The following is a 26,987-nucleotide window of genomic DNA, read 5'->3' as shown; positions in this document are numbered from 1 at the left end:
AAAGGAGGGCATCTTATCTGAGACTGTTAGTTTCTTTTCAATTAGGATATGGAGGACCACAAACAGAACGCACAACCCTGGGGAGGAATGGTTCGCCTTCTTACTTTAGCTCGGCTTCAAACGGATGTTTTGAACTTCTACACAGGACTCCATCCAATGCCATTTATCTGTAGTTTCACATGAGTCATTATTTCTTAGAGAGCTTAGAGAATAGAGAGTGCTACTAGCAATATCTGAAACTTTTGTTTTTGCTGTGTTAATATTGAAGACTGTCCACATTCATTTAGAATGCTTTTTATCTCTTAATGAAGTACGTGTTTTAGTTAAAACCTTAACTTAGGACTTGGACGAAATAGAAAATAAATTGAAAATTGGATTTTTGTCAGACATTTTTACAAAAAAAAATTAAATTTCTGTGAAAATTTCACATTTTTTTTTTTCAAATAGTTGTAATCGAAAAAAATTCTTCGTTTAAGTCTTTAAGAATTGTATCTCAAAGACCTGTATAAAATGTCATGAGAACTGCCAACCGACTTCAAAAACACAATTTCGAGAAAAACGCGTTTAAAGACCGTGCGCCTCGAGCGCACGAGTTCTCAAGGCTTTAGCTTCGAAATTATTACTCGAATAAGATTTAATAAGACAATAAAAAAAAAATTGATTTCTTGAAACCCGTGAACCTATGTAGCCCCTTAAATGCCTTACCATTATATAGTAGTAAAAATGTTAAGCACAAAATTAATATTTTCTAGTCTAGTAATACAAAAATGATTTCAATAGCAGTATTTACTGGAATTATTCTACAACTTAGCATACTTTTGACGCACAGTGTACCGCGCTGAAAAAAAATTTGTTACTAGAAATTTTAGGCCCTCTCATCTCTCGCTTATTACTTCTCGACCAGTCGTTTAAATTCTACCACGGTAGTAGCGAGATATGCTTACTAATGTATGATATTAAATAGTTTTAGACAAAAGCAATAATATATTTACATATACCTAGATATGTGTATAATTATATGTACACATGTATTTATTCGGTTATTTCTATCTATTACATCTTGTGGATACCATAAAAGCCTTTCTTTATTTTATTGTTTGTAAGTTAGCCGAAAAGCTGTTTGATCAATATTTGAGCGCCGCAAACGTTTAAGAAGTAGCATGGCTTAGCGACTATAATTTTCCGCATATAAATTCAGTAGTTGACATAACGTGTTAATGGCAATGCCATTGGACATGCGATAGGATTACAAGAAGTCAGTCGTGACGTACAAGTTAAAACAAGAAACTCTAAAAAAAACACCCGCAAATCTTTTGCTGCGTAATTATCTTAATAAAATATAAATAACGGTGGTAATACACTTAAAAAAACAATTTATAAAAATAAAAAAATTTATTTAAAAAAAAAGTATATTATTGTAGTTATAAGGCAGCTTTAAGCCGTCACAAACGCAGTTAAAATAACAGAAGCGTTTGAAAAACTGTTTTTTTGCGAGATTACACAAATGCAAAAACAATAAAAACAAATGCGTTGGCCGTAAATTAAATAAAGCGCTGATAAATAGCAAAATATGTAACAATAAACGAAAAGTAATACTTCGAAAGTGTTAAAAAAAAAAAAAAAACTGAAGTAATTAAAATAAAAAACATATTGCAAATGTGCTAAAACAATAACACGTAAAAATAAAAATAAAAAAAATATTGACATTCATTGCATAGCTGAGTGATCGGTCAGCGTTGCACTAACCAATAACTAGTACACAACACAAAGTATAAATACTTATATACTTATATTTATATATACATACCTACAAGTATAAGTATATTTTCCATTCTGCATCGCAAATCATACGTGGCCTTCCATACAACTCGCCACTGCTGTGCCAGCGCTCTAGCCAAAGCGGCGCGGCATCGGCTTGTAATCGGAACTTGTTGTTACACCCAGCGTTCAAAAGAATTTCCAATCACAACGGCAAGTGTACTATGCTTTTCTAATGATTCCATTTGTGCTGCCTGGCGCGACCAGTGAATGTGAACCAGCGTTTCGCGTATCGAATTGCCGAGCGCTCGCCAATGAATTGCAACGTATCGGGTTGCAGTTTGGCAAATTGGATTTAGAATTTTCAGTTTCATTTTTGATTCTGTGTATTTATGCGCTTACATATGTACAAATTGCATCATTCGGTTTGCGCTGATCGTTCTACTCGTCTAATGCACGCTAATACAGGGTTTGTGGGTGCCAATATAGTACAGTAGTATTTGTTGTGCTGTAGAATTTCACTTCCGAAAAAGCGTTAGGTGTCAAATTTATATTCGCACAAGAAAAAAACTTACATACATATATGATTACATAAATGCTAATCGATCAAATAGTTTACCGAGAATATACTAGGTAGTCGATATAGTTTTATATATTGTGTGGAGACCTTGCCACCAAACCAATATTGTAAGAATATAACTTGCTTACATTTCGAAAAATAACTCAGAACAGACAGCAGCGGGTCGGAGTTTAGAGTGATTCAACAAGTTTAAAAAAACCGTGTTGTCATTTTATCAATCCGCTTTTTCGCTGTGAGATACTGAACCAAGCTCTGTATGCCATTTGAAGTAACCGCCTTTTTTTTTTATCCGAAAAACTATGTACATAGAACTACAAATTTGAGGCAGGCAAAGGCTAAAGTATTTTGTGAGATACGGAGGTTTTCTTTTGTTTGTCCAGGAAGACTAGATTAGGTTAGGTTTGATAGCTGATCGAAAATCGCACGTGGACTGCTATATGTAGTTCATTGTGAAGCCATAGAAAAGAAGAACTCCTGCATTCGCACTTAAAAATTAGCAAAATTTATTAGCCAACACAAACTTGCACAGGCGTTTAATTTCCATTCCGGCCAGTTCGGTGGGATGTCTGAAGGTATGCGCTCGAGAGCACCAATTCGCTCTCATTCTACCGATAACAGTTCTATAAGTTCTATAGTGCCTTTTCTTATTACCCATACCAGTCTTATTTGATGTTACATCCTTACAATGATTAAGCTCAAATTCTTCGTAGTGATGGTTCACATATCTAACCTCTACATTAAAGCGGGTAAAAAAGCTCACCATATAAAAACTTTTAGAACTAGGACTCCTCAATTCTAAGAAAATTCCTGGTTCTCACGGTTTATTACCTCTCTAACTGTATATAAAAAAATTTTGTTTCAAAAGACTACTGTATCACTTAATCCTGGATATTTTGACACAGACAAATTTAAGATCGAAGAAGGATCGATTTGGTGGGAATAATTATCGACCGATCGGAGATTTAATTCTAAGGATTGAAAAAGTAGAAATCGTATTGCAATCGGCGTTGGCCTGCGTTATTTGGTTCGAGGTTCAAGCTGACTTGTTTAGCTATAGAATTTTGAGTGGATCCCTTCTATTAGATCATAGAGTAGTATACATTGACAAGAAAGAACCCGGAAATTGTAAATAAAACGCAAAATATTTATTTATTCACTAGTATTAATTTTGTCGCCTTCAAAGTAATCCCCACCAGATGTCGTAAACGATTTTTTCCAGTCCTCGAAACGCTTTTCATAAGCACTTTTTCGGAAGGCCTTCTGCTCCTTCAACGAATTTCGGTTTATATCTTCGACTGACTGATTGGGGAACAAAGCAAAATCACACGGAGCCAAATCTGGTGAATACGGTGATTGATCGATGGTTGCGTTTGTGGCTTTAATTTCGGTGGCAATGTTACTCTTTATGAAAAGAAATCAGCTTTATCGGGACAAGTCGAGCAAGAACGCATTTCATACTAAAAATATCCACCAAAATCATTCGAAAGAGCTCGTGAGACACAAATCCTCTACTTTATAATATTTTCATCAGTTGAAGAGGTCGAAAGTCGTCTAGAGTAAGGAATGTCTTCAACGACCTCTTTCGACAAAGTAGCCTTACGAAATTAGCGTTCTTTCCCCAAACAAATTGTTTAGTTCGGACCGCTATAGAGTATTTAGCTGTCATTCAAAATGACCGACCAAAATCAGGATGAAAAAGATTTCGTAACCTTTTATGATATTAAAAATCCACCTGTGAAGGGTATTTTTTTTTAATATAAAATAATATAAATAAAGTTTTGAGCTGAGAAATAAAATAATGACTATTAAATCCCTCGAAAAATTCTTCCAACCACCACACACCCTGCATAACAAAAAAGACACCCGTCTTACACTGGCAGTGACCATGACCATGATGTGGTACGTAGATATGTACATATGTGTGGCATGTGTGGCAAGCACTCAAGAGTGACGTATGACGAATGGCTTGAGCGCATTAACCGAAAGAAGTGCAACATTTTTCTATGATTAGTTTTTGTTTTTGCCTTTTTTTTTGCTACCTGCCAACCCATTGATAGCTCGATAGCTATAATGCAACAATAATTATTTGTGCGGTAATGCAGTTGCAGTTGCATGTACTTACATAGCCACATATKCATATACTTACACTTATATGCTTACACACATATTTACATTGTATTTGTACATATGCATAATGACAGTTGTGTGTGTGTATGTGTGTGTGTGTGTCTGTCGGTTTGGCAATCAGTTTCGCATGAGCATTTCATCAGCATTGGCGTTAAATCATTTACTTCTTGACTGCAGAGAGCGAAATGAAACAAAAAACAACAACAACAAATGCAATGTGAACGAAAGCGAAAAACTCAAATAAAAAATAGCAGCAAAAAAGAATTGCAAACTATCTAATATAACAGTGCTTGCTATTTTTGTTTTGTTTTTGTTGTTGTTTTTTACAACAACAATAATTACATGCCGGCACGATAATGGCAAATGCAGCTGCTGATGTGTACGCTTACAAATCTACGCTTCACAAAATATACTCTATAATGGTTGTTGTTGTTGTTGTTGTTGCTAGTTGCTGTTGTTGTACTTGATAGTTTTGCTAGGTGCTTGACGTATGCTGTGATGCGCAGCTTATACTTACATTGTATGTATGTATGTATATATGGCATAAATGTTTGTTGGATTATGTTTTTTTTTCATGTATCTTCGTATGCATGTGTGTGTGTGTGTGTGATCATCGCTCTTAGTTTTCACTGATGCTCAACGATTTGTGAAGTGCATCAACCGCAGCTGAGCTTAGCGCCACCCAAACCCGCCCCCTGCGGCCGCACTAACACACGCCCATGCATAGAGACATATATACACTCATATACATATACATATACATATATACATACATATGTACATAAACCCATGCATTCAAACAGTCACACACAGACACGCTCACGCATACTCGGCGCAAGCGTAAAAGTTTACATTTCTATTTCGCCACTAATAAGCAAGCATTTCGCTGCGCTTACAACACATTAGATAATTATTGTATCTAACAGATGCAATCGTGATGCTGTCGCTGCCACTCTTCAATGCATTCACTGGCGTTTGCTTACACGCTTTATTAATATTTTGCTCATACGATTTGTATTTATTTGTAAACTTCCATACAAAGACACACACCTACATACACATACATACATATATATATATATATATATACATACATTCATATACATATGTATATATAAATGCGCATACAAAGAGCATGACGAATTACTTTTATTAATTTTTTTTTAAATATTTTTTCCATAATTTTATCTACTTTCTGAAGTCATCATTATCGTTGACTCTGAAGCGCTGCCGCCAGCCTCAAGTCATTGCAGCTTTTGCCAGGCTTTAAATCTCAAATGCCAGTTGCATGGCGAGTGTTAGCATTTAACGATTGTTTCTGCGAAGCGTGTACCCTGCGATGCTCATGTAATATAATATATATAGTATTATTCATACAAGAAACGACCCGCGCCTGTTATAGGCCGGAATAACATATTTTAGTAACTAATATTTGAAAATAACTACGTCGGAAATATTTTAACAAGTGTTCGTCCGGAACACTATTGTTGCAAATGTTTTGTGCTAAACTATTCTTCAAATAAAATATACAATACAATATAAGCAGAATAAAACGAAAACAACTGTAATTGTATCTAACCAGCAACAGTGAGCTCGTGGGCAGCATGGAATATCCCAAGAATATGAATGGTAAATAATGAAAAAATAATTGTTTATTGCTTTATAAGCATATTTGCACACAAGTGTATATGTATTTGATGAGGCCTATTTTCGGTATTCTTTATGTTAACATGTGTTTTAGTGCAAATTTAAGTTTTCAATTTTTTTTTTTATTTAATGTGAACTTCTTCTTCGTTACCGGCGCAGGCACCGCTTACGTGATTATAGTCAAGTTAACAACAGCGAGCCAGTCGTTACTTCGTTATGCTAATTGGCATCGATTTAAGATACCAAGTCCAGTCATGTCCTTCTCCATTTGATCACTCCGTGGTCTTCCTCTTCCTCTGCTTCCACCGGCGGGTACTAAACCGGAAACCGTCAAAGCTGGAGTGTTCTCTTCCTTCCGGACAGTAATTCGAGACACCAAGTGCAGCCAGCTCCTTATCTCTACAACGGAATGGAAGTCTTCCTCTTACTCTGCTTCCACCGGTGGGTACTGCATCGAAAACCTTCAAGGTTGGAGTGTTTTCTTCCATTCGGACGACATGACCTAGCCATCGTAACCGCTGTCTCTTGATTCGCTGAAATATGTCAATGTCGTGGTATAATCACTACAGCTCAATGTTCAATCGACTGCGGAGTCGTGCCGTTCGCAATGCTAAAAAGAACTATAAATCTTCTACAAAACCTTTCTATCGAACACTACTAAGGCCGACCCATCAGATGAAGTCACCTTCACCCCATACAGCAGGACGGCCATCAACACCTTCACCAACTCCCTTCCAATGAATGGCGTACTCGGAGTCAAATCACCCCCCATCGCAGACGAAGAGCTCGAGTTGCCGCGAGAAACGAGAGTGATCGATGCGCAGCTTCATTCTGGATACTGTAGTGTAGGTGAAACTCCTACTCATCCAGAATAGACCCCGACACATCCAATATATAACCTGAGTGCAATGAATCTCTGCATGACACTGGCCACCTCATCTAACACCTCTCTCACTTTGGTTCTACCCCGTCGAAATAGCAAGTTTTTGGGCCTTCTGTTAGATGACGTCGACGACAACTTGACTAATCGTTGCCCTCCCAACTGGGACTAGTTACCCGTTACAAAAACAACAACAACGGAAATAATGTTGGCTTGAAGAGTTTGTTTTTTGTTCGAGAAAGGATGTTCGATTTGCTTTTCAGCTGCGTACTCAGTCCAAAGTAGCAACTGTTAGCAAGATTGATTCTGCGTTGGATTTCAAGGCTAATCTAGTTCTTTGTGTTGATGCTAGTTCCAAGATAGACGAAGTTATCTACGACTTCAAAGTTATGGCTGTTAACAGTGACGTGGGAGCCTAGTCGTGAGTGCGATAACTGTTTGTTTTATGACAGGAGATATTTCGTCTTGCCCTCGTTCACCACTAGACCCATTTGCCCTTATGTAGTCTTAAAAAAGCAGAAATAACGGCGTTGGTGTACCTGCTCGAATGAGTGCTGCAGCTCGAAATATTTTTTCAAGGATTGAAGTTGTCACGCTAAACGAAGTCGCCTTGTCGAAACCTCGTTTACTATCGAACGGTTCGGAGAGGTCTTTCCCGAACCTGACGGAGATTTTGGTATTGCTCAACGTCAGTTTAGACAGCCGTATTGGTTTTGCGGTAATACCAAATTTAGACATAGCGTTCAAAAGCAGTTTTAAAATGGATGAAGAGGTTTTGTGTCTCGATTCTTTTTTCACGGGTCTTTTCCAAGATTTGACGGATGGTGAATATCTGGTCAGTTGTTGATTTTACAGACCTAAAGCCACACTGATAAGGTCCAATAAATTTGTTGACGGTGTACTTTAATCTTTCATAGAGCACGCTCGATCCCAGGATAGTTGACGCAGATTGTGGAGGGGTGCTTTTTTGGATAAAGCACGCCAAATGTCGGGCATGTTTTCAGTCGACTATATTCTACAATAAGAAGCTGATGCATGCTTCTTATCAGTTCTTTGCCACCGTATTTGAATAGTTTGGTCGGTAATCCATCGACCTCCGCCGCTTTGTTGTTCTTCAGACGGATAATTGCTGTTCGGACTTCTCCACGCTTGGGCAATGGAATGTCCGCTCCATCGTTATCAATTGGGAAATCGGGTTCGCCTTCTCCTGACATTATTTGCTGCCATTCAGCAGGCTGGAGAAGTGTTTCCTCCATAATTTGAGTATGCTCTGGACATCAGTCACTAAATCATTTCTGGGTCGGGTTTTGAAACCTTCTGTTAGTCGCCGCATTTTTTCGTAGAATTTTCGAGCATTTCGCTGTCGGCCAGCTTGCCAATCTCTTCATACTCACGCATTTCGGCTTCTCCCTTTCTTTGTCTGCAAATACGTCTCGCTTCCTTCTTCAGTTTTCGATATCTATTCCATCCCGCACGTGCTGTGGTCGGTTGTAACGTTGCGAGGTAAGAAGTCTGCTTCGCAATAACAATAAATTGTTTTTCTTTAAAAAAGTAGCTAACCGGGACATGTAACATCCTTTACTTAGTCATATAATTCGTACATGTACTTAGAATATTTTATTAAATTTATTTAAACGCAATGAGTTCAAGGATAACGAAACGGAATTAACAATGTTACTCATACGCAACGGTGGGTCGCTGTAACTACATACATATTTCCAAATTCCGATCACAAAAAAAATGTTTCATATATACAATAAATCATATTTGAATACACGTTTTAACTATGATTATATTTAAATATGTATATAGTACATTTGAATATATATATAAAATATATACAAATATGTATAAAAAAATTTAAATATAGAAACAACTATCATATTATTTGCATTATTCATCTGTTAACTGTAATATATTTGCTTTAAAAGTTTTTAATAGCCACCCAGTTATATTATTAAAATTTTCGAGTTAGTTAAGCAACCCTAACCTCACTTCACAACTCTTTAATGTGCTCTACTAGTTATGCAGAACATTTAACTGTACTGAATTGCGCTCGCCGATTTATTAAGTTGTTGTGCGAGTATAAGATTTATTGATCAAACACAATTATATTATTTGCAAATGAATTCCGCAAATCAATTTTCACATTTCATTTAATATCTGACTTACACAAGAAGGCGCTCCAATATACTTGTATTCTAATATACATATACATATGTATGTCATGTGAGTTGGCGTTTAGCTGTGTAGCTAAGAATATGCAAATTTATTAGCATGTTTGTTGTTACTAATTTGCAAAGAATGTTTTTTGAATTGTTTGTGTACATACCTAATCATTTAATGTGACAATGAACGCGTTTGAATATAATTGACGAATGCGACGAGTTGCTTTAAAGTTCAAAAGTCTTTAATATGTTCTGGATTATTTCTAATGTTTGCCTGCCTTCTTACACAAATCAAATTTAAATATGTCACAATAAGGGGCAAATTAGGTAAGATACGCTGGCCATTCACCTCCTCCTTCTCCCAACCAAGTAACCACAGTTTCTGGCGCGCCACTATCGATATTTGTATTCTTAGAACATAATTCCTTATTTACTGGCCAAAGCTGGCTCTTTATAGGCGATTGATTACTTCCGACAATCCAAAGTCGATCTAGTAGTTGCTGCCGTTCATTTTTGACGCGCGCTCAAGCAATACAAAGTGAAGCAATCACAAAACTCTTAAAAAGTTGTATTTTCACTCATCATACTCTCATCTTTCTAACACCAAACAGCGTAACCCGATCGCACTTCCACAACGCGAAAATATGAGTAGAAGTACGGCTGGACCTGTTCTCATGAATTTGCATCAACTTATCACTTAAATTTGACGCATGGTTGGTCAGTTAAAAAACAGTACCCTGTTTATATATTTACGTCGATATCTGACTATGTATGCTTCGGTATGTCTTGTTGCAACTTGCTGTTAGAATCATTTGGCCCTTAGACGGACTTTGTGAGCCAAAAAACTTATTTTTCATCCACGCTAACAGTGAATCTTTTCCAAGTTTTAGATATATAGTATATCGACTAATATTGCCCACAGAAGACAACAAACACAAAACAGAGCACGTTTTTAGTGGATCTAATCTGTACTAGAACCTCTTTTTAGGGCACTGTAAGTTGGTCCCATATAACACGAATATCAGAAATAAACTTCTACATTTTTTTAAACCTTATTCGAAATAAGTCTTACGCCAAATCGTACTGAAATATACCGCCAAACAAATGCCTCCTTTTCTATATCACTCAAAATAAAATTCTTATTTTTATAACATCCATTCCTTTTTTTAAAGAAAAAACATAGAAACTTCAAATTTAATGGGGAATATTTATTATCATTCGAAAGAACATTCTTTGCCATTTATTTTTTGATGAAGGTCCTGGCAGACAGTGCTCCTTTTTTCGTGTAAATAAAATAATTGTATTATTTTGTTTTCATATTTATAAAATAAAAAATAAAAAATTTTTCTTGATGACCGATGATTCCACTTTAGGCTGCTCTTCATCCCGAATCCGGCAACTTTGCTTATTTACACACCCATTGAGTCAGAAATGAGCCTATTGGCTGAACAAAATTTGACTCGCAAACGTCTTCTCTGAATTTTTCAAGAGCAAATAGAGCGAAGCAATGTCACTTGAGAAGCTCGAGCGGCTTCAGTTCTTGCACAATCTCGACATAAAATACGTCAAGTCTTTCCATACGTCAATCCGAGTTGCAGCTACGGCTGCTATATTTTCTTTTCTGCGTGTTAGTTGTGGTCTATTCAGTCGAATATCATCCAACAATGAATGCTGGGTCTCAAGGTGGGCGATCTTTATAGAACGTGAATTTTTGTAATATACGGTTTGTAACAATTCGAATGAATATTAACCGCAATATTACGATTATTCGAACAGTCGTTCTACTGCAACTATTTGAGAATATCTAACATTTTTTGAAATCCAAACAGCCCTTGATATTTGATTGCCTTAGATTTGAGAAAATGCCAAGTGTTCGAATAGCCGACAACGAATGTTTAACCAGATAACCAAAAACGTGCGGTACATCGAGTAGTCGACGACTTACGGTTAACCGGATACCGCAAACCGACTACTGATACTCAAATAATGTCCTATCCCTAATCCAGATCGATTAATCGAATAGTAAGAGCTTCACTTTGAAGCTTCTCGAAATGAATTTATGTCTTTAAGCTTTTGTAAAAGTATTTTACAAAATTTCAAAGTTTCACTTTTGCGAGTTGATGAATTTAGGCATAGGGACGTAAAAACTTAAATATTTTAAAACCTTAAAAAAAAACGAAAATCCCGCATTTTTCCCAAATTTGGAGAGAGGTTTATTTGCCATATATATTTAGCAGGAACTCTAGACTTTAAATTTATGTTGAGAGATATTTATACTCTCGCAACAAAGTTGCTAGAGAGAGTATTATAGTTTTGTTCACATAACGGTTTTTTGTAAGTGCTAAAACTAAAAGAGTTAGATATAGGGTTATATATACCAAAGTGATCAGGGTGACGAGTAGAGTTGAAATCCGGATGTCTGTCTGTCTGTCCGTCCGTCCGTGCAAGCTGTAAATTGAGTAAAAATTGAGATATCATGATTTGGTACACGTATTTCTTGGCTTCATAAGAAGGTTAACTTCGAAGATGGGTAAAATCGGCCCACTGCCACGCCCACAAAATGGCGAAAGCCGAAAACCTATAAAGTGTCATAACTAAGCCGTAAATAAAGATATTAAAATGAAATTTGGCACAAGGGATCGCATTAGGGAGTGGCATATTTGGACGTAATTTTTTGGAAAAGTGGGCGTGGCCCCGCCCCGTATCAAGTTTTTTGTACATATCTCGGAAACTACTATAGCTATGTAAACCAAACTCTATACAGTCGTTTCCTTTAGGCATTTCCATATACAGTTCAAAAATGGAAGAAATCGGATAATAACCACGCCCACATCCCATACAAAGGTTATGTTGAAAATCACTAAAAGTGCAAAAAACGTCAGAAACACTAAATTTTACGGAAGAAATGGCAGAAGGAAGCTGCACGCAGGCTTTTTTAAACATTTTTTTAAAAATTGAAAATCGTCGTGACGTCGCCCACTTATAGACCAAAAACCATATCTCAGGAACTACTCGACCGAATTCAATGAAATTTGGTACATAATATTTTCTTAACACCCTGATGACATGTACGAAATATGGGTGAAATCGGTTCACAACCACGCCTTCTTCCAATATAACGCTATTTTGAATTCCATCTGATGCCTTCTCTGTATAATATATCCATTAGGAACCAATGATGATAGCGGAATAAAACTTTACACAAATACGGTATTTGATGCGAGAGTATAAAATGTTCGGTGACACCCGAACTTAGCCCTTCCTTACTTGTTTTTGTATTGTTTGAAAAGAAAATGACAGACTGAAAATGAGAAGTTGTTAAGGTACATATATTCTCCATGCCAGTGTGTCTCGAATCCGAAACGTGAATCCAACTAACTTCAGCTGTTCTAAGATTTTGATTCTTTTTTGAGTGAAGCTTTGAATTTTGAGTCTTTGATATTTTTTGAGTGAAACTGTTATTATTCTATATTAATTCTAAACTTCACTACTTTTTATCGCCCACAGATCGATCCGATTTCATTGGTGGCATCGACAATGAGGCAATCGATTTCGGTAATCTGGAACAGTTCATGCAGGTTGAAGCCGCCGTTGGACAGCTGGAAGCACAAAATAGCTGCATAAATGGCAATAACACACGCGAAAACACATTATGTTGCAGCTCGAAGGGCGATGTCAACCAACAGCAACAACAGCAGCAGCAGCAGAACTCACATCACCAACAAATTAACTCCGCCGATGGAAATTTCTCATTAGTGAGCGTGTCGTCGCGTGTAAGTTTAACGTCTACACCTATAGCTACACCCATACCGACAACGGTTAGTCACGGCACACCGCATATGCCCGATAGTCCGCCGGATTCCGGTTCCGAGCCACCCTATAGTCCGCTGCAAGATGCACATGGTCTCACACTCACCTCGCGCGACGTTTACAATGGTCTCTCCGCCATGCAGCCGGACATGCAACTGCAGTCGCAATTTACACCACCGCATCAAACGCAAGCATCAACGACACATCACCATCATCAACAGCAACAACAGCAGCAACACCAACAGCTGCAGCACAATAACCACCACAACAACAACAACGCCACCCAACTTCATTACATTCACAATCATTCGCCAACAGCGCCACCAAACGACACAATGAGCCGCGTGCGAGTCAAGCATGAAGCCGGTCTGATCATAGATCCTGCCACACTCACGCACACACATGCGAACTCCATTAGCACACACACGCATGGCGAACACAATGCCAGCCATGGTCACATGAATTTACCGCCACCGCATCAGTTGATGTTCGCGAATCCAAACACCAACAACAACAATCAACATAATGCGAATAGCAACCATTTGTTGTCTTACGAAAATCTACAAGGTGGCAACTTTCCTTCGGTGAACTATCCAAATGTGACTATCGTAAATGGTTTGGATATCATGCAAACGCATGCCACAGCCTGTGCGCTCACCTCACCCGTTAACGAGGTGCCGCGCGTGCAATTGGTTGGCACCAGCCAAGCGCTTCCACCCCAACACAGTCGTTCGTCGTTGCCCACAACACCAGTGCATTTGTCTTTATCCCGCAAACGTAAACTCTCCACACAGCTAGATTGTCCGGACTTTACCAGCATTAAGCCCGACCCGGGTTTGCGCATGAGTCCCACACATGGCATGGCTACAGCCGCTGCGGAGCAACAGCAAAAACTCAGCGCCTCATCACCGGTTACCATCACACCACCTGCACATGGGACTGCGAGCGACATGACGAGCACGCCCGCCCACTCAGCTGCCTCACTATCGCCCGCACTGTCAACTATCAACTCGAATGCCGATAACAGTCTGGACGGCAATAATACCACTGCAAGTGGCGGTGGCGAAGGTGGCGGCGACAGTAATGCTCTAACGCCATGCATACGTTTCAGTCCATTTCAGCCGCAAAATTGGCATAAACTCTGCGACCAAAGTTTGCAGGAGATCGCAGTGGTTTATTATCGTGTCGACGCCGATAAGGGTTTCAATTTTTCGGTCTCCGATGATGCGTTCGTTTGCCAAAAGAAGAATCACTTTCAAATAACTTGCCACGCACGTCTGCAAGGCGATGCGAAGTTTGTGAAAACACCGTCCGGTCTAGAGAAGATCAACTCCTTTCATTTGCACTTTTACGGTGTTAAATTGGAGGCGCCAAATCAGACGATACGTGTTGAGCAAAGCCAATCTGATCGTTCGAAGAAACCATTCTATCCCGTGCCGTAAGTAATATAACGCGCTTCGCTAATACCGTAAGATTTTCAACTAAGCTTCTCTTTCAGTATCGATTTGCAGAGTCACATTGTCAGCAAAGTCACAGTCGGTCGTTTGCATTTCTCAGAAACTACCAACAACAATATGCGTAAGAAAGGTCGTCCCAATCCAGAGCAGCGTTACTTCCAGTTGGTAGTTGGCCTGCATGTACATACCATCTCGGGCAATTTTCCAATCATCAGTCAAGGTAGTGAACGCATTATTGTGCGCGCCTCCAATCCGGGTCAATTTGAGTCCGATGTCGATCTTTGCTGGCAACGCGGCATCACACAAGACTCGATTTTCCATGCCGGACGTGTGGGCATCAATACAGATCGACCGGATGAGAGTCTGGTCGTACATGGCAACTTGAAGGTGTCCGGTCATATAGTGCAGCCCAGTGACAGTCGCGCTAAACATGAAATCGGCGAGCTGGACACATCGGTGCAACTGCGCAACTTACAGAAAATACGTATTGTACGCTATCGTTACGCGCCCGAGTTCGCCGTACACTCGGGTCTGAAGCGTTCATGTGAAAGCGACAGCGAAGAGATCGTGGATACGGGCGTGATTGCGCAGGAGGTGCGCGAAGTTATACCAGATGCGGTACAAGAGGCTGGCAGTATCGTGCTGCCGAATGGCAATGTCATCGAGAATTTTCTGCTCGTCAATAAGGTAGAACTATTAATATTAATTATTTGATTTTAACGGTACATAAAGTTTTTTGGTGTAGGATCGCATTTTAATGGAAAATATTGGTGCGGTGAAAGAACTATGCAAAGTCACAGGTTCGCTGGAGACGCGCATTGAAGATTTGGAGCGAAATAATCGTCTCATCAGACAAAACGAATTTGAGCAGCGCAGCAAACAATACCGTTTGACGAAAAGCTGCGGTAAACGCGGCGGGTATGAAATCTGTTCGAACAAATCGCTGCAGATTGTTATATTCTTATTAGTAATCGTTATGGCAGCCTGGTAAGTTGAACGGAAGAGAAGTCCCTGCATAAAAAGGGAAAAAATTCAAATCTCACATTTTCTTTTCTCCTTCTAAAGTCTGGCAGCCGTCTCCACACTCTATTTCGTCGAGCACAACAAACAGCGTTACAACTACAAACAACTGGATCGTCTACAGTTCCACAGCAATGGTCATCTGCTAGGCCATGACTCAGTTTTCATAAATGAACAGGAAGGTTATATCGTACAGGTGCATAATATGCTTAATCGTAATAAATCCGTACAGCATGACGGCACGTCGCGACCGCCGGGTTATCGAAACTATACGCGTCCGCGTGGGGAAATAATCTACGATGAAAGCAGTGATCCATACTCACAAAACGGGCGTAACGATGAACTAACGGTTGTTATGGAAAAACCACTTGTAAGCCTACAGCCACTACATTCACGTAAGGATACGTTTAAAGTGACGACAACGGCACCGCTGCTACGTCTCAACAAGACTATCAACAGTAAAAACAAGTCCAAGTGGCCGCAGGCACAAGTTGTGCCCAAGGTAATAGCATCCTTTCAAAATACACGTGCCACAAGTAGCATACAAACCGAAAATAGTGCAAATTTAACGTTGCAACAAAAACGTCCGGGAACGCTGGGTGCTAACGAGACCTCTTCGGAGAAAGTGGCCGCCGATAATGTGTCATTGACACACGATTTCGATAACAATTCCATCGATATCGACGCACAACATTTGACAAAGAAGGCGACAGCTATCAGAGAGTCGGCTGCCCGTCCGATCACTTCACGCGAGGAAACACTCTCGGAAAATGGTGAAGCGATTGCTGATGCCATCAGCGCTATTGTGAGCACATCAAGCAGCAATGTGAATGGCAAAAACGATGTCAACCACAGCGACAACCTAAAAAATACGAATCTGAATGCTAACAACAATGTGCCCGATACCACTGCCCCAGCGTATAGTCATCGTTCGCGCAATGTCTACAAAGCGGTTTCGCCACCATCGGCACTTTTGCCACTTACAACCAACAAGGTGACTATTGAAGGCAACACGGGTAATTACTCGCTAGACGGACACTACGTCTATTCGAATAAGAGCCAAGCTGTATTGGAGAATAAAGTGGATAGCACGGATCTATTGGACTTGCAGAGCTTGAGCAACAATAGTGAGTCGGTGGATAATCCGATAACCGCCTTGTTTGGCTTCGATTTTGGCCTGGGACGCGAATCAGTGCTGGGGCGCCGCTCAACTTCGCAGCGTAGTGTCGGTCGCGTACAGTGTAAATTTGTGCAAGTGGAGATGTTCGGTGCGCCACCACAATGCACACAGAAGCCAACCAATGACGAGGTATCCAACTGTCAGGTGGGTGGTTTCGTTATACTTTCGCATATTTAATAAATATAAATATTGGACTAATATTTTTGATCCTGCGAAAACTTAAAAAACCTCACATAAATGGTGTAGTCATACATTATGAGCTTGAAAGACTGTCTTCAGATAGAAAACTGTGTCCGTTCTGGTTTCCTAGACCCTTTCTGTTAAAGGAAGAGCGCGCATGAAGTTTTTTAATCTGAGAGTAAAGATTGCTACACATATAATGTTTGTTAGAGTAGATTTCGAAATTGGCCAAGAGGTAAGCGGTTGACAGGTCCAGCATAACAGCTTAGCAGATTTTAGTTTGGATCACGAGTTTTCTGTCCGTTCAATGCAATAATTTCTGTACATGTTGCTGGGTAGCTTAACCTCAAATGTTGAGTCGGTCAGATTAGGTTAGTCTGCTTGACCAAGAAGCCATGCATAGACCAGTTTTGGTCCTTTGCGATACTAGATAGAGTTCAGTTTCTAGGTCCAATAGGAGCAGTCATCCTTTAGGACGCCTGCGCTTGAAATGCTCCATTGATCTGTCAGCCCCATCCTATGGGCTAATGTCGCCAACAATTTTCTTCAAGTTTTTACAGTCTTTTCTATCGAGTGCCAATAGGAATTTTTTGTAGCTCTCATCTAGCTCGTTCCGTCGAGTTGACCTCGGCGACTTTGTGGCTTGGCACCCAATAGAAGTAAAGTTGCTTACTTCTGGCAACACTTTCCATTGCTGCTCTGCTTGCCAAGACACTTCTGGCCAATATGCGATTCCAGTTATTGCTTTTATTGCTGCTTGGCTGTCTACGTACATGTTGACTCCGGATTTGCCTCTTAGTGCATTAGAGGCCAGCTCCGCGGCTTTCGTAATAGCAAAGACCTCAGCCTGAAAGATACTGTAGTGGTTTGGCACTTTAAAAGGTTGCCATAATGCCTAACTGTGGACCGTATATTCTCGAACCAGCTCCATCGTCTATTTTCGAGCCATCCATATAGAGTGTTACGTGCAGCTTTTAAGATTTCCAATTAAAAAGTCGAAACTTTTTAAAATAAGTTAAAGATTAGTATGTCTAGAGGCTACTGACAATTTGAATACAGTCGTCAGATGGCTCTTCTTTTGTCTTATCCTTCAAAACGATGCTCGATTTTTTTTTATAACACTTTTATATCTTTGGTCCAAGAATGACTAAAATAAACTGTTTTCTGGACCCACTTTTCGCTAATTAGCTCCATTCGGATCTAAAGGCATTCGTAGGTGAGCGAGGAGAGAATTAACTATTTCCAACAAATTTTTGTTTTGAGTGAAATTTTTTTTTTTTATTCTATATCTATACCATCTAGTCATTTTGCTTCGAGGAAACCAATCAATTGCCGGTAATTCAAGACACCCTAGCAGGCATCACGCGCGTGAAAGCGGACACAGCGGTACCAGAACAACAACTAAGCAAAGAAAATTTGCCATTATCCGAATCGAATGCAGACAGCGCCGATACCGACACAGATCCAGACACACAACCACGTTCACTGGCTACACCCATACTGTCTGCCAACGCCACTTTTATTGGAACAGACAAGAAAACACAAGTTGTAGAAGTTTCCAGTGAACAACGTTCAGATCTGTCGGACTCCTCAAAAGACACATCCAGTTCCGATGAACGTCTCGATATTGATATAAAGACCGCAGATGAAGCAATAAGGGCACCAACAGCTGGTGCAACATCCGTTGAACTGCAAAGAGCAGCAGTTGCAGCAGCCGCGGCAGCAGCGGCAGCACAAATAGATTGTTGGCAAATCGATAGCTGTTTAATAGCTGAGACAAGTAATGAAACATTTGGTATGGAGCATCACTGTCCACATAGTGGCAAATCGCTGAATATGACCTATATTATACCGTTATCGCGGTTTTTCAAGGAATCAAGCATACAACTGCAATTGAGGTGAGCTTAGGGAGGGGGAAATGAAATTGAAATCTTTTTTTTTTATCATTTTGCTTTCCAGCTCTTCGGTGCCATTATTATGGACCATTTGTAGCAATCGCGAGCTGACTAAACATCAGGGCGCTCATCTACTACAATCATCTGCGCATCAACTTAGCGCCAACATCGTACAACGTCAGTCAAATATATCGGTTATATACTTTAATATACCAAGTCGAGGTTACTTCATACGAAGTTTGGCGTTACGCGCAACGACGGCGGATTCGAAAAAGGTAAGTACTGGAGTTACTTTGTAAAACCCGGAACAAAACTTCGGAAACTATAAAATACACACTAAAAAAATTATCAGCGAGACGAACTGAGCCGTTCCAGCCTGTAAATACGCGAACTAGTTCCACAGTTTTTGAGTTCTCGATTGGAAATTTTGTACACATTCCTTCTTCCCCACGGAGATTTGTCGGAACGGCCCATATCTCACCAATACAGCATATAGCTGCCGTACAAACGACTGCTCCAATTTCAAACAAAGAGCTCGAGTTGTCGCGAGAAACGAGTTTGAGCCTTGCGCAGCTTCGTTCTGGAGACTATAGCATGTTAAATTTCTACTTATCCAAAATAGACATATGTCCAGCGTGCAATGAGTCCCCGCATGACACTGGACAACTCTTTGCATGCCCTACTAACCCTACTTATTTGACACTTTTCTAATCCTTACCATCCTAACGGGGATTAGGTAGCCATTACAACAACAACAAGTTCTTGTATGAAAACCTTTTGATTTGTAAAGCTGTTGAATTATTACAGCTTCTGTGCAACCGAAGTTAATGGTCTTTCATATGTTTTATTAATATTTACTGTTATTTTTCCAGCAAAATATTTGCCAGGAGACAGCACACGAAGCAAACACTTTACTGCAGTACAACTTTAGCATCGTAAGAGATTGTGACTAGTGATAGAAGAAGGGAATTCCTGAAGAAATACATATATGTATGTATATGAAGAACAACAGCAATTTGAGCAAATTGAGAAAGCCAACTACCAACAAAGCTTATTCGTACATTCTGCATGTATACACTTATATAAGTATACATAGTATATATTGGATTTGAAAATGAACAAATATGTATAATTAAAATTTAATTATTGGCCAAGTGTTTGGGGTAAATTAAAAAAATATAACATTAAAAACATACTTAGTTTAGAATTACTTTACATACTCGTATATATATATATGTATATTATATATAAAATGTTAGAAAAATGATAATAAATCGAATTGTAATGTATATAAAAAAGGCTTATGTAACAATATAAATACAAAAAATACACAGCATCTTGAAAAGAAAGCTGCTGAATCAATATTTTATCCACTGCTAAATTAATTAAAAAAGAGATATTTAAATAAAAACATAAAATATAGAATTGTGACATTTTATATGGTATTCGAGAGTTCGAGGTAAGATATACTATATATGGATAATAGGTATTATATTTACATACGTATGTATGTACATATGTGTTATTATCCCAAAATTATAAAATTTTACAGACCAATGTACAAATTCATGTAAATATGGCAAGAAACACATTATACACATTACAACTAATCGACAGTCTGGTCTACAATACTATTGGGGTACTCACAACCCGTGTTAAAGCATCGTAAAATCGTAAAATTATAAATTTTTACACTTGCATTTCTTTAAGAACAACATTGTTGTTGGATTTCATACAAAAATGAGTTTACACATTTACAATTCTCATCATATTTTTTCATCAACATAATTAGTATCACTTCGTTTCAATTATTTCTATTATATTTCCGATATTGAAAAATCACTTTTTGTCTATACTACACGTGCTTCTCGCACCGTTTCTCTAAAGCTTTCACTTTTTACCGTTATTTCATTTTAATGCACACTTTTGCCTATTTTTAATTAACCCTAAAAATTGTTATCCTTAGTTTAGTATAACAAAAAATATTTTTTTTTTCAAATTTGCAATTATTGTCATAAAAATTTACATGAAAAATGAATCCTACATGGAATTTGTGTCTTCGAAACAACAAATTCATATCGAGTATCAATGCCGATTGCACAAACTTTATAATAAATTTAATTTTTTATTTTATTTCACAAAACTGAACACAAAACGCATTTATTTTGCAACACAAACAGTTTTATTGTACATTTTGTATAGAGAATAATTATTAAATTTAAACTAAGAACAAAACTTTATACTACACAGCGAATGGATTATCCTTGCCATCTTCATGGTATTTAATATACGTTTCGCCATGTGTAAAATCTCTGGTACCCTCCAGACGTCCACGCGGCGGTGCTTTCTCATAGTCGAATGCTTTCTCGGATTTGCCATACAAACGATTCGCTTCCTCAATTTCATCGCGGTATTTGCCCACCACAACTTTTTTGCCGGTTATTGGATCTGTTATGTCACCCAATGGATAAACAATTTTCTCCACTGCATGCGAAATTAAGCGAGTCAAACGTTGTGGCAATTCTCGTATCAACACAATATCGCCAGTTTTACAAACTTTCTCGGGATCATGAGCAAAGAAGTATTCATCCTTTTTGAAATACTATATGAGAAGCAAAATGATTTCAATTTTCCTTCTGCTTAAAACATAATAGTGCTTACCATATTCAGGTTCTTATCCAACTCCATGTGTCGTATGCGTATTTTGGACGCATTTTTCTTAATGCATGGCATGCACTGTCCTAATAATATCGCACCACGTGAAGCCATTATTTCGTAAATGCAATTATAAAATTTTTTTTCAGAAGTTCCTAATAATTTTTAACAAAATAACAAACGAAACATTCTTCACTAACACATGTTATCAAAAATGTCAAATGGAAACAGCTGTTCGGATACTAAACAACTGTCAGCCGCCGAGATTTCCAATTGAAAAGTTGTTTCTGATTAGAGATGAAGTTAATTGGATAAAAAAAAATAACAAAACGTCATTTTTGACATTTTGAAGTGTCAGCTGTTGTGGTGATTTAAATGCAGTGGTTTTTGTTTAAGCATCTAAAAACTGCACAAAAAAGCATCCAAATAGAAATTGCGTATGAAAATAAACAAACGTAATCTCATTACATATTAAACTGCAAGCAATAAATATATTAAATTAATCAGCTATTGAATGCACTTAAAGCGGTAGAGCGTTTTGTAGGAAAACGCAAACAGCAAAGAAACGAAGTCATGGTAAGTGAAATAAAGCTTTGTAATAGTTGAAGCCAAATAAATGCGAATATCATCGTTTTTATTTTCTCCAACAAAGAGCTACGAGGACGACGAGTATCATGTGGACACGTTTCCAAAAGACTTTGGTTACGGTTCATTCGATCAGGATGGCTTGGATGAGCCTGGTATGGGCGGTGGCGAATCTAAACCACGCATACTACTTATGGGTTTGCGACGTTCGGGCAAAAGTTCTATACAAAAAGTCGTCTTCCACAAAATGTCACCGAACGAAACATTGTTCCTTGAATCAACAAGCAAAATTGTTAAGGATGACATAAACAATTCCAGCTTCGTGCAGTTTGAGATTTGGGACTTTCCCGGACAAATCGACTTCATAGATCCCACATTCGATTCCGATATGATATTCGGTGGTTGCGGTGCTTTGGTATTCGTAATCGATGCGAAGGATGATTACAATGAGGCATTGACAAAATTTAAGAATACCGTTATAAAAGCATATAAAGTAAATCCACGCATAAAGTTCGAAGTATTCATACACAAGGTAAAAAATGCATAAAAGTTGAATATGTGTGAGTAGTGGGTGTTGTCATTGTGTTATCAGTAAACTTTGTGAGAAAGTGCCAGTTGTTCAGAGTAATTAATATAAAAACATGGAAAATTACAAACATGTGTATCATGTGTTTAAGGGTTTTAAAAGTCAACCCGGCAGTAATTTATTGCATTGTATGGCAGTTGATTATTATATATACATATGTCAAAGTTCATTGTTGCATCGAAGCCCTAGATCTTTTAATTATTTGTTTTTGTATTTGCGCAATAGGTTGATGGTATTAGTGACGACTCAAAAATGGAATCACAGCGGGATATACATCAGCGCGCCTCTGACGATCTGAGCGATGCCGGACTTAACCAGATACATTTGAGTTTTCATTTAACTTCCATATATGATCATTCGATATTCGAAGCTTTCTCCAAAGTAGTGCAAAAATTAATACCACAATTACCAACATTGGAGAATCTGCTCAACATTTTTATATCGGTAATGAACCTATATTTTAGCTAATATAGTATGTGTATATGTATATATATATATATATATTTTTTTTTTTTTTTTTTCTTTACTGAAGCATTCGGGTATCGAGAAAGCGTTCCTTTTTGATGTAGTTTCAAAGATCTACATCGCCACCGATTGTTCGCCTGTAGATATGCAAAGCTATGAACTTTGTTGTGACATGATCGATGTGGTCATTGATCTCTCGAGCATTTATAGGTAAATAAAAAATAAATAAAGAAAACTTTTCAAGTGTTGAATTCGTGTATAACATCGCCACATTTATTTTGCAGCTCAGAGGAAGCGGCATTCGACCATGAAAGCTCTAGTCTCATTAAGCTGAACAACAATACGATTTTGTATTTACGAGAAGTAAACAAATTTCTTGCGCTAGTATGCATATTACGAGAGGAGAATTTCAATCGGCAAGGTGTTATCGACTTTAACTTTTTATGCTTCCGCAAAGCTATCAGCGAAGTTTTTGAATTGCGAATGAAAAGCCAAAAACTCGAGACATTAGAAGAACAAATTGAACCAGAGGATGATGTTGTGGACGAGGATGAGGATGAGCTTGTTGCACGCGTTAATGAGAATCATTTGAATTAATTTGTTCTTATAACGCGTTTTTTTTTTATAAACGGATGTATATGCATTCAAGATGATTTAACGAACAACCATAGTAAGCAGGGCAAAAGAGTGTACAAGTTGTTTACATTTTGTGTTAGGCAATTATATGCGATTTAAACCGAAACATGTCACGAAAATATTTTTTATAACGTGCATATATGTATGTACATATCTTACAAACGTTACGGCGCACTTATTATCTATACATTTTGTCATACATCAAGTACAGCTTTACAATATTTTATTTTTCAAATAACTGTTTTTGTATGTTATTGTGCCTTTATTCGAATTAATATTATTTTAATGCTTAACTTTGCAACAATTAATTAAAAACTAAACAATGAGTCGAAACCGTTTTTCAAAATAAGTAAAAAAAAAAAAATATATATATACATACATATATCATATTTAAACAGCTTCAAATCACCGTTACCAGTGCAAACATAAAAAAAACACACAAATTGATAAATGCAATAAGTTGAAATGTTCACACTTTTATACTAGCTTAAAATTATTGTACAGCACATATGAAAAATACGGCAAATTATGTGAAATTTGTGGCTGTCTTACTTTTGTTATTCATTGAAAATAAAAATAAAAAACTTAGTTGCAAAAATAGTTTATATAAAAAAAAAACTGAAACGTACTTCCTATTCCATTTTGCAAATATCGCAATTTTTTTAACTGAACTGCTCTTGGCTAACTTGCTTTTTTTACGTTTACGATTGATATTTTGTTCAATGTCATAACAATAACAGGTTGATCACTTATTATTTGTTTCATTTTTAAGGAAAAAATATATGTAAAGCCTTTGTTGCTTACGAGCATTATAGAAATGTAAAAAATCTAAAAAACAGTACATACTTGGACTACTACAAAAAAATAAACGAAATATACTTACTTATTACGTGTGTTTACAGCGATCACAACCGCGCTCATTGATCCTAACCGAATTGCGTTGTAATGTCTCTAGGCGCGCTTCAAACAATATATCATCGATTGCCTTTTTGGCAAAAATTTTTTGCGTTTGACTTAAACTACGGTATTGATATGCCCAACTTATACCTAAAATATCAGCTTCATCGCTATATTGCCTACATTTCTTAAATTGCATGTTTGCAGCTTCATTCTGTGCACTTTCGTTGTGGTTCGGTGTAGGAGAAGGCGAATATTGGCGTTTGGTACTCTCTTTAGTTGTCAGAAACTGTATTTTGTTTCATAAAAATAAACAAACTTACAATTGTCATAATTAAGCAAAAAGTGTGTCTTACTTACCTGCACAACTAGATCATGCTCATCAGCAACAAAATCATCATCTTGTAAATTGTTATCAGACATATTATCTTGGATTGAACTATATTTGTTGAACTCGCTATCATTCCAGTCATCATCTTTATCGTCTAGTGGATCATTTTGTTCGTTTAGAAACGAGAGATATTTAAAGTAGATCAATTGATCAGCCGCTTTCCCAACTAAACGTTGTCCTTTCCGCATTTTACTCATTAATTTCCTATAGATAGAGCAGAGTGTGTCGAGTTTTCTTTTAACCATACCAACATCAGCAGTTGGATAAATCTCACGCATTTTCTTCAACAACTTTAAATAAGCAGACCGCTTGGCTCTAGCATCTTTATAAAACTCGCTATCACATTTCCATAGTTCTGGCTTTGATCTGTATAGCTTAATGAATTCTATCCAGAATTTTTGCTTTTTCGTTAGGTTTAAACTTACTACGTCAGCATCTGCACTGAATTGATTTAATTCATGTGATACAGTTTGTTTTTCATGCATAGATATTGCTGGGCTGGATGGTTGGGAATTATTTTCTAACTTTGTGGAGTTCTTCGATGTACTAAACTTTTAGAGAAATGTACTATTTTAATATACAAATTAATTATTTTGCAAACTAACTGACTTACTTCCACAACTTCGCTTATTTCTTCATCGATAGCATCGAAATCAGTGTTTTCCATGTGATCAGCGGTATTATCAAGCGGGCCATAATCATCATTATCTTCATCAGCTTCGTTTGAAGTATCAGCTTCCTCTAGGGGATCTTTAGACTCATTTAGAAAGGAAAAATGGTCAAAATATAACCAGTTATTAACAGGCTTTCTGCCCACTCTTATGGCACGTTCCATTTTATGCAATTCCTTTCTATAAGACGTCCGTAGTATATTAATTTTTTTTCTGACCATTTCAGCTGTAGGATTAGGATGAACTTCACGCAATTTTTCAACTAGTTCTATGTAAGCATACTTTTTTGCTTTACGATCTTTATACACCTCACTATTAACTTTCCATAGTTCGGGTTTTGATTTATATAGTTTAATAAATTCGATCCAAAAGTTCTGGTTTTCCTTAGTATTTAGGGTCATATTAAAACTTGTTTCGCTTATATGCCTTGATTGATTTAGCGTTTCATCCAGTGAAATATTTAGCGATCTTGAAGAGCTGGTAGAATCCGTCTGAAATCTGCTACTTGTGCTGCTTTTATGCGGCATATACTGCAAAAAAAAACATATAAAAACATGTTTGTTATCAGGGATATAATTTAGTCCTTACTACCAAAACTTCATCTTCGTTCTCCTCGTCATTGTTTTTATCTGAATCCTGATCTTCGGTACCGTAGATTTCGTTTAAGAATTTGAAATGTTTGAAATACACCCATCTATTCTGCGGCTGTTCACCAACTTTAATTTGTTCCTGGGCATTAAAACATAAGCGCCTATAGCATGCTCGAAAACTGTTGATTTTCTTCTTTACCATATCAACATCAGGATTTGGTTCAATCTCACGCATTTTCTCCACCAAATCCAAATAAGCATGCTTCTTTCCTATCCGATCTTTGTACACTTCACTTCCATACTTCCAAAGCACTGGTTTCGATTTGTACAAATTTATGAATTCAATCCAGAATGCTTGTTGAGCGGTTTTTGAATTATCCATAATAACAAATTTGTTGGAGCAAACAAAACTTAGACCAATATTATTCTACAAGCGATTTGAGTAATTTTGACAAGGCTAAAAATTTGTACAAATTTATTTTGTGTTTCAAACAATGATTGCCAACATCTCATTATTAGCTAATACATTTCATACAGTAGGAGTGATGAAAATATTATGTATTACTGAAGAGATTAAGATATTATTATTGACTATTAGCTACTTATACAATAGCTTGTGAAAAATACCATTTTTACTTGATTTTATGGCAATTATTATTGAAGCAATACAAACATCAAAAACTTTGAATGTGGCAAGACAGATAATACTCAGCTGTTTGTAACAATTGTATAAACAAATCTTACTATTTCATTCGCACAATTTTTCCCAATCATTTTGACATTTCTTTTCAGCGAATTTCCATATCAGC

General features: G+C 37.5%; 4 protein-coding genes across 14 annotated transcripts in view; 2 read left to right on the top strand and 2 right to left on the bottom strand.

Moving 5' to 3' along the window:
* LOC108969938 overlaps window positions 1-19,671 on the top strand; it is a 40,208-nt gene extending 20,537 nt beyond the window's left edge. For all 10 annotated transcript variants that reach the window (XM_018934966.1, XM_018934968.1, XM_018934967.1 and 7 more), the window contains 7 exons: window positions 12,668-14,408; window positions 14,469-15,114; window positions 15,173-15,414; window positions 15,493-16,771; window positions 18,110-18,705; window positions 18,767-18,977; window positions 19,575-19,671. In XM_018934966.1, coding sequence (XP_018790511.1) covers window positions 12,668-14,408; window positions 14,469-15,114; window positions 15,173-15,414; window positions 15,493-16,771; window positions 18,110-18,705; window positions 18,767-18,977; window positions 19,575-19,655 — 4,796 coding nt within the window. In that variant the 3' untranslated portion in view covers window positions 19,656-19,671. The remainder of the gene's footprint in view (window positions 1-12,667; window positions 14,409-14,468; window positions 15,115-15,172; window positions 15,415-15,492; window positions 16,772-18,109; window positions 18,706-18,766; window positions 18,978-19,574) is intronic.
* Window positions 19,672-20,861: 1,190 nt separating this feature from the next.
* Window positions 20,862-21,471, bottom strand: LOC108969937 (28S ribosomal protein S17, mitochondrial). Its single transcript, XM_018934962.1, has 2 exons — window positions 21,364-21,471; window positions 20,862-21,304 (listed from the first exon to the last, which is right to left on the bottom strand). The coding sequence occupies exons 1-2, from the start codon at window positions 21,469-21,471 to the stop codon at window positions 20,945-20,947; spliced, it is 468 nt and encodes a 155-aa protein (XP_018790507.1). The 3' UTR covers window positions 20,862-20,944.
* A 196-nt stretch (window positions 21,472-21,667) lies between these two features.
* Window positions 21,668-23,735, top strand: LOC108969936 (ras-related GTP-binding protein C). The gene is made up of 5 exons (XM_018934961.1): window positions 21,668-21,933; window positions 22,010-22,474; window positions 22,754-22,972; window positions 23,061-23,203; window positions 23,278-23,735. The coding sequence occupies exons 1-5, from the start codon at window positions 21,931-21,933 to the stop codon at window positions 23,588-23,590; spliced, it is 1,143 nt and encodes a 380-aa protein (XP_018790506.1). The 5' UTR covers window positions 21,668-21,930; the 3' UTR covers window positions 23,591-23,735.
* A 575-nt stretch (window positions 23,736-24,310) lies between these two features.
* LOC108969935 lies at window positions 24,311-26,596 on the bottom strand. Of its 2 annotated transcripts, none has more exons than XM_018934959.1 (4): window positions 26,177-26,596; window positions 25,531-26,118; window positions 24,887-25,468; window positions 24,311-24,815 (listed from the first exon to the last, which is right to left on the bottom strand). In XM_018934959.1, exons 1-4 carry the CDS (start codon window positions 26,558-26,560, stop codon window positions 24,516-24,518), a joined length of 1,854 nt encoding a protein of 617 aa, XP_018790504.1. In that variant the 5' UTR covers window positions 26,561-26,596; the 3' UTR covers window positions 24,311-24,515. The 2 variants fall into 2 exon arrangements, with proteins under 2 accessions (XP_018790504.1, XP_018790505.1); XM_018934960.1 differs by having other exon boundaries at window positions 26,180-26,596.
* Between the last annotated feature and the right edge of the window lie 391 nt (window positions 26,597-26,987).

The sequence above is a fragment of the Bactrocera latifrons genome, unplaced genomic scaffold, assembly GCF_001853355.1.
Source record: "Bactrocera latifrons isolate USDA-ARS-PBARC rearing strain unplaced genomic scaffold, ASM185335v1 scaffold_27, whole genome shotgun sequence".
Lineage (NCBI taxonomy): Eukaryota > Metazoa > Arthropoda > Insecta > Diptera > Tephritidae > Bactrocera > Bactrocera latifrons.
This window is presented reverse-complemented; position numbering and strand designations above follow the sequence as displayed.

Excerpts from the sequence above, each read along its gene's own strand:
- LOC108969937 (XM_018934962.1), bottom strand. The coding sequence starts at position 21,471 with ATGGCTTCACGTGGTGCGATATTATTAGGACAGTGCATGCCATGCATT. Across the intron at positions 21,305-21,363 it reads TGGATAAGAACCTGAATATG|TATTTCAAAAAGGATGAATA; the intron begins GTAAGCACTATT and ends CTTCTCATATAG.
- LOC108969936 (XM_018934961.1), top strand. Across the intron at positions 22,973-23,060 it reads TGCTCAACATTTTTATATCG|CATTCGGGTATCGAGAAAGC; the intron begins GTAATGAACCTA and ends TCTTTACTGAAG. Across the intron at positions 23,204-23,277 it reads GATCTCTCGAGCATTTATAG|CTCAGAGGAAGCGGCATTCG; the intron begins GTAAATAAAAAA and ends TTTATTTTGCAG.
- LOC108969935 (XM_018934959.1), bottom strand. The coding sequence starts at position 26,560 with ATGGATAATTCAAAAACCGCTCAACAAGCATTCTGGATTGAATTCATA. Across the intron at positions 26,119-26,176 it reads ACGAAGATGAAGTTTTGGTA|TATATGCCGCATAAAAGCAG; the intron begins GTAAGGACTAAA and ends TTTTTTTTGCAG. Across the intron at positions 25,469-25,530 it reads AAATAAGCGAAGTTGTGGAA|TTTAGTACATCGAAGAACTC; the intron begins GTAAGTCAGTTA and ends TTTCTCTAAAAG.